At 34.8% G+C, this 7,553-nt stretch overlaps 1 protein-coding gene across 1 annotated transcript in view; it reads left to right on the top strand.

Annotated features, from left to right (window-relative positions):
• DNAH14 (dynein axonemal heavy chain 14) overlaps positions 1-7,553 on the top strand; it is a 261,709-nt gene that overhangs the window by 154,597 nt on the left and 99,559 nt on the right. The window contains 4 exon segments of the mRNA XM_027775206.1: positions 918-976; positions 1,826-2,007; positions 3,491-3,619; positions 5,901-6,038. Coding sequence (XP_027631007.1) covers positions 918-976; positions 1,826-2,007; positions 3,491-3,619; positions 5,901-6,038 — 508 coding nt within the window.

Raw genomic sequence — 7,553 nt, 5'->3', positions numbered from 1 at the left:
CCACCCCACATTCAATCTTCTATTAGTCAAGTCTGTTCCATCTTCCAATATATCTTCATTTCTTCTACTTCTCTTTGTTTAATGCCACTTTTATCTACATTTTACACTAACAATTTGGTACAAGAATTCTACTACACTTAGCTAAGGCCTTTTAAAAAGTCAGAGAAATAATTTTTGAAATATTTACCATAATTGAAATTATTCCTTATCATAAATAATGGGGTATGAGGAAATTCAGTGTATGCTCAATATTTAAACTGAAGTGAATTCTAATAGAGAAAGAAAAGCCCAGCTACTTTCAATCAAGCATAAGAAAAACAAACATCTGAAAACAAGACCATAATAAAGGTGACTGGACCAGCAGATGGCATAATGGTTTCATCGCTGGGACTACCATATAGTGGACTGGGGTTCAAATCCTGGATTTAGTGACTTAAAACTCACCTTGGGTAACGTGTGTGCATGCTCAAAATCCTGAGAGGAGAATGGAAAAGGGATTGCAGCATGACCATCTCCCCCAGGGGGTTGATTTCTTGCTATCTGTCTCTCTGTCAAGTGCACGTGCCGTATAGCAAAAATCTCTCAAAAAAGTAATAAAAAGAAAATAAAGGTGACTGAGTCTTTTGCTGAGTGATCCACAAGACAAAGGCATTTTATACAAAAGACAGGGTGGTAATAGCTTCCCATCCATAGAAAATACTCAATAGCCTGGCAAAAACTATTCATTTGTTTTTGTGTTAAATTTGTGTATTAATTCTGACGATGACACTAATTTTATCTGTAAATGTGTGAACAGAAAGTAAGTTACTTTTTGTAGGACATAGAAGTAAAATCAATTACATACTGTTACTTTTATTATTTTTCTATAAAATAATGATAAACTAATTTGGGACCCTTGAAACATTTTGTTTCAATAGCCTAAAACAGAATATCAGCATCTTGATTTCTGAAACTCCTAAGGCAACTACTGGTCTGGGTATGTATTCAAAAGTTTTCTGTCTCATTTAAATGGAAGTCATTTCTTATTTTCAGAAGGCTCAGAATGAAAATTTCCAATTGGTAATTTAAAATAAAAGTCATGAAAAGTATCTAGTATCTTCTCATACTATCCTACTATATTCAAAAGGTAGAATGGTTATGGTAGAGAAGTATCGTATCTGCTCAACGGAGGCTTAACAGGTAGTCCAGACATAATGGAAGGCAATATTTGTCTACTCCATTCTGTCATGCTTTTAGACATTATATAAAGAAAAGTTTTAATTCTTTAGGAATTCTCAAATCAGGTCATGTAAGAGATGCCTATGTAGAGTTTCAGGAATCTCATGCTTGAAAATTCTGACCCTAGTTTTGGAAACAGCAACTCCACCTCTCAAGGGGAAAAGATAGGCGGCCCAGAGATAACTGTGGGAAGAAAAAAGGAGCCAGATTCCTGCCAGAAAGAGGTTTTTGTTTTTATTTTAAGTTGCTATGGCACCATCTTAAGAGATCCTTCTAGATGATTCTCACTCAAGGAATATATCCTCATTTTGATATATTTAATGCACATAGCTGCATGCTATTAGATCTTAAAAAGTTGGGTCTATCATGGATAAATGGAAAGAGGATTCTCTGAGCTTTTACAATTGTGTTTGTCTACGGTTGCAAAGACAAAGTGTCTACCATTAAAAAGTAAAGAAATATTACAAAGTTGGTGTTCCTTCTCGAGTACTTTCTTGAATATAACAATATAATGAAATTAAGCTTTCCAATTTCTTGACACTTTAAAGTAAGGCAAAAATATTTCTGAAATATTCTAAATTTGTCCTTTTCCTATTTGGCATCATAGATATTACTACTAAGAAGTCCAAATATAGAGCACATGAAAGTTCATTTAAAAATTATAGAGGAATTATAGTCTCTACAATAAATTTTAGCACTAATATGACAGCTGCCCAAGCCAAGGAGATGATACTTAAGAAGTTAGTAAGAAGAACAAGAGACACTCTTGGAGCACCAAGGAACAACAGGGTAAAACATCTCCATATATGTTCAGTAATCTGCTTATGCTACTCTAGTTATAAATTGATTTGTTTTCATTAGTATTAATAGAAAGAAAAAGATACATAATAGCATATACTCCTGGACATTCCTAGAAGATGTGCTTTGGGTTTTCAAACCAATATTATTCCATTTTTAACATAATGAATTATACTGATTAAGAACTACTAAAACCAAAAGAAGTTACTGAAGTCTAATAAAGGTACGAAGACTAGAAAACGGAGTAGATAACAATTACTTTATGACTGTGTGTTCATACTACATTTTTTTCTGTGACCATGGGTAGGTCCCTTAAGAGGAAATGAAACTCGTCGTATCCATAACCTCATGGAAAGGTATCAAGAGAATAATAGCCTTGTTAGAACAGAAGAAGAGCCTAGGACAACTCCTACTCTTAAAATTATGTTGTGTATTTCTTATTCTTACCCCCGTCTGCCTAGCACATTGTTAGTGGTTCACGTATTGAACTCTTTATCACCACTGAAATTTATAATAAGTAACTCCAGTTCAATACCATAAAATAAGCTCAGAGTCAAGAGATTTGCAATATTAGTTAAAAACAAAAGTTACATGGGGTTCTTAGGAACCCCTGTTTAACTCCCATGTGGTTATCAATTCTTAGAGCTTTTAAGGATTTGCTACCGATTGCCTTGATTTTAACTAAAGAAACCGATAAACTTGGGATTTTGAAAAAGTTAATATTTGGACAACCTACAAGCAAGAGAAATGTCAGTTTTTTTATATGAAAAAAGATAAACTTACTAAAAATGGTATTAACAGTTGTAAATTAGGTAAACAGATAATTCAATAAAAGTGACTATTTCTATTTTTTTCTAACTACTTGTTTTATAAAAATAAATACAATCTAAAGGGACACAAAAATCTCATGGACACAAAAATGATAATCAGTACACTTAAGTGCATAATAAATTCATAGGTGGAAAGTAACACAGGTTTAAAAATGGAAATATGTCTGAATTTTTTGCTGGTTGTTACTGACAACAGCATTGCAACAAAATTTTAAGTCTAATTCTAAATACTAGTCTTATTCCCAAACCAAAATGCAGATGAAATAGTTAAACACTTACAATGACACCTTCCGATTATAGGCACTCAGTAAATGTCGACTGAATAATAGGAACTTTCTTTTGTAAATAGCCTAGATTACTATATCCAGAGTCAAATACATTTCTAACTGTTATCAGACTAATTATTTTTGGTAAATGATGAGTAGAGTTTCTACTATTTCAAAAACTTACTGCTTTCTAAAATCATGTCTTTAAAATAGAATTTTGCCTGTCGTTTTTCAGTAGAAACTTAGATTTGCTATTACGTAGAATTTTGTTCTTACAACATAGTATAATTGATATTCCTAGTTAATAATATGTAAAAAGTAGTACAAGTTAATTTCTTTAAAAAATTTAATGTTTTAAAACCTTCTGTCTTTCTTAAGATTGTAGTATTTATTGATGATATAACTATGCCAGTAGCAGATATGTACGGAGCACATCCACCCCTGGAACTGATCAGACAATTATTAGATTTGGGAGGGGTTTATGATACTGCAAAAAATGTATGGAAGGTAAAGTACCATTTGAAGATTTTGTTCACATTAAAGATTGTTACTTAAGAAATTAAATATTTATAACAATTTTGGGTGAATTAAGTGAGAAATTTAGAAAGTCTAACCATATGGACACACTAAGCAAAGTCGGCCCATACCAATTACAACTTTGTAATCTACTTATTTATTTACTAAAGTTTATTTCCTTAAATCCATGAACAAGAGAGACAGCACCCCTAACAGGGTCTCAGTGCTACAGTCCATCCCCAGCCACAGCTAACCACAGATCATGAAGCACATGCCTGGCATACTGATGGGGCTCTCCAAAATAGAACCTGGAACCTTCCTAAGTGGATCAGTTTCACATAGCATTGCATTTTAGAAATGCACCGCTTCTTTGCAGTTAGGAAGAGGTCCATGGATTTTAGTAGGCTTGAATCTTAGTAAAACTTAAAAGTCCTAGAGGTTTAGTTTCTGAGTCAAATAATGCTACTATTGTTAACTGTATCTGCAGTTAATCAAAATTTTCAGTAGAGTTAGGACAGTTGAATAAATGCAATAAAAATGTGGCCTACCAAATATATCCTTAATCTCTATAATAGACTACATCTCTGTTTTTAAGAACATAGATAAGGATTTTCAGAAGTATTGCAAAGTCAAATACATTCTCAAGGAAGTATTCCTATGCAATTATTTTTGTTACATTAAACCAGATTCTACCACTTAAACTTTCTGGGTCTCAGGTTCCTCATCTGCAAAACTAGATGTCTAAATTAGAAAGTTTCATGTCTCAGATAAATTTGGGCCTAGGATTCTGAATGAGACACTCTGATTTGTGAGTACCATCAGCTCAGACACCAGACTGTCTGAAACAACCATGAGCCCACGGCTGAGAGGAAGAATCCAGAGACAGTCCACCAGGGAATGTCCAGGATACTAGGAAAAAGAGAAGGCAGGACATAACTTCTGGAAAATACAGTCTAGAGAAGTTCCCTAAACTGACCAGAAAAGTAGTGAACTAGCAGTTAGCGTAATGGCTATGTCGCTGGACTCCCACGTAGTCAACCGCGGTTCGCGTCCCGGACCCGGTGGCTTAAAACTCATGCCGGGCGCGTGTGCGTATGTGCCCAAGATCCCGAGAGGAGAATGGAGGAGAAGGGATTGCGGCATGACCATCCCCCCTGGGGGGGTGATTTCTCGCTTTCTGTCTGTCTGTCTCTGTCTGTCTGGCGAGCGCACGCGCCCTATAGCAAAAACCTCTCCAAAAAAAAAAAAAATCACAACAGGCCTGTTATGGGACTTCTGTGGCTGTGGGTATGGGCATAGCCAGGAACTAAGCTATTAAAAGCACCCCATCACGAGTAGATTATCCATGTGATTTCACCATATAGTATGTCAAGTGTCCATCAGCTATAATATGTGATCCTAAACAAGTTTGACCATTCTGAAGACATACTCAACAGGCTCTTCTGAGTTCTCACTTGTCACCAGAATCTTATTTGCTAGACTCAATAACGTAATGCTTATTTTACAGTTGCTGCTTTTAAAAAAGGGGTCAAGGGTAGTGAGTATTTACTGATGACATTTAGAAAACCTCCTAGAAGTAACTGTCTTGAAATTACATTTTAGGATGAGTTACTTCTAAGAAGATAGATTTCTATTACCATCATAATTTTTGTATTGCAGTCAATAGAAATTTGTTTTTTAAAAAAACTTTTGTTCCATTAAACCAGCAAAGTTTTTAAAATATCTTATTTATTTATTATTACCATTCCTTTTTTTAGACAGATTTTTGCTATAGGACACATGTGCTCAGCAGAGAGACAGAAAGTGAGAAATCATCCCCCAGGGAGGATGGCCATGCCACAATTCTTTGTCTTCCATTCTCCTCTCAGAACGTGCACAGACATGTGCCTAGCGTGAGTTTTAAGCCACCAGGTCCAGGTCTTAAGCTACGGCTAACTACATGGGAGTCCAGCCACGTAACCATTATGCCATCTGCTGGTCCCAAATATTTTGGTTTTCATATATTCAGTCATTGTATATCATTACAGCATACAAAAGGAATTTTCCCACTGTGAACATACTGTACATTAGTTCAAAGATATCATACATGTTATCAGCAACAGATCATTTTCCATCTTTGTGTCCTTCCCTTTGGTTCTCATTTTTAATCTTAATCTTTTTTCCTAAATGTTCTTCAAACTTTGGGTCCATTTCGGGTAGAGAATATACAGTATATTTTGCTTGCTACAGATGCATTTAGTTACTTTTTTAAATTTTTAAACTCTTTCCACAGAATATTCAAGATCTCTCTCTAGTTGCAGCTTGTGTTCCTCCAGTTGGTGGGAATGATATTAACCCACGAACCCTCAAACATTTTTCCACGCTGGTATTGCCTCATCCACCACAAAGTGCCTTACGGACTATTTTCCAGGTAATACAACAAGTTCGTTTACTACTGAAAGAAAAATTAATTCTATAGTTTTAAGGGGAAATGTGACAACTTAGAACCCCTGAGTTGGAAAGAATATTCTTTTAAGTAGATGAATTTAATTTTCCCCTATATTTTTCTAGCCTATTTTTACAATTTGTCTTTAAATGTTGAAAAAAAATTTAGTGTGCATAAGAAACACATGTGGTGCGTGTTTAGTGAATGTCCTAAATATAGATCCCAGGGGATTATTCTCAGATTCTGATTCAGTATACCTGGAATGGAGCTCAAGAACCTGCATTTTTAATAAGCACATTATTACTACTTACTATGACTTTTTGCTTTTTTCATTTTCTTTTAATAAAAATTAAAAATAAATTTAAAAAAATGAGAAAACTATTATGTCAGTTAGGATTGGCTATGTGTATACATTCTTCTAAAATAGATTTGTTTTTCAAGTGTGGACTATTGATCACCTGCATCAGCATGTGGCCAATCCCATAGCCTATTTTGTTGAAAGAGCCAGATCCCACATAGGCAAACTCAGTTTGCATATCAGCCCCAGCAACTTGAAAAACACACTGTGCCCTAAAACCCAACAGGATGGAAAATAGGAGAGATTGTAGTGTGGCCATGCCCCATGGGAAGGGATGCTTTTCTTTCTTTATCTCTCATTCTCTCTAGCAAGCGCATGTGCCTTCTGGCAATAAAATTAAAAAAGAAAATGGTTTCTAAAAATGTACCTTTCAAAACCAGCCACAGTGACACAAATGATAGGGCACCACAGTGTGAAGCTAGAGTCACAGGTTTGGTTCCTGAACAAGCCTAAACAGGCAAGGTATGGTAGTGCACTCCTGTAATCCTAGCTGAGAGGCTGGGGCAAGAGAATCACTCCACAGCAAGATAATCTCTCTCTCCCATAAAAATAAAACAAAAACATTCAAATGTATACTATAAAGAAGAAAACCACAATATTAGTTTTGAAAAATGTAGTTATCTTGCATGTTTTGCTTTTCTTAACCACACTGGATTTCAAGTGTGATTGAGCCATTTTTTCCAAGAAGATAATCAGAATTTTTAGAAGGAAATATAGAGGTATACCAAGTCAGACTGAGGTAATAGCTCTAGTGCTTCATACTTCTAGTAACATCTACCGGGGAGCAAAAAGTTGGAAGAATTCCCAGCATACCTAGTATATACAGAGGTGGAGCATAAACTATTTCCAGAGAATATGTATCACATGCTTCTAGACCGTTCACCAAATTAGGACCAATTGGAATATTTCCTAGTTTGCAATGACCAGTGTCTTTGTTTTAGTCTGCCATTTTTTAAAAAAGTAGATTTCTTTTATTTTTACTTTTAAAAAGAATGGATTTCAATTATTAACATCTTTTTGTCTTTTTTAATATTTAATCATTGTACATCTTAACAGATGCAATATGGTTTTTGCAAAGCATACATGCATTGCTTATTGATGAAGTCAGAGATATTACTGTATACATCATCTTAACAGATAAT

The sequence above is a fragment of the Tupaia chinensis genome, unplaced genomic scaffold (assembly GCF_000334495.1).
Source record: "Tupaia chinensis unplaced genomic scaffold, TupChi_1.0 Scaffold000532_1, whole genome shotgun sequence".
Lineage (NCBI taxonomy): Eukaryota > Metazoa > Chordata > Mammalia > Scandentia > Tupaiidae > Tupaia > Tupaia belangeri.
The sequence above is the reverse complement of the archived record's forward strand: the minus strand, read 5'-3'. Positions and strand labels throughout refer to the sequence as shown.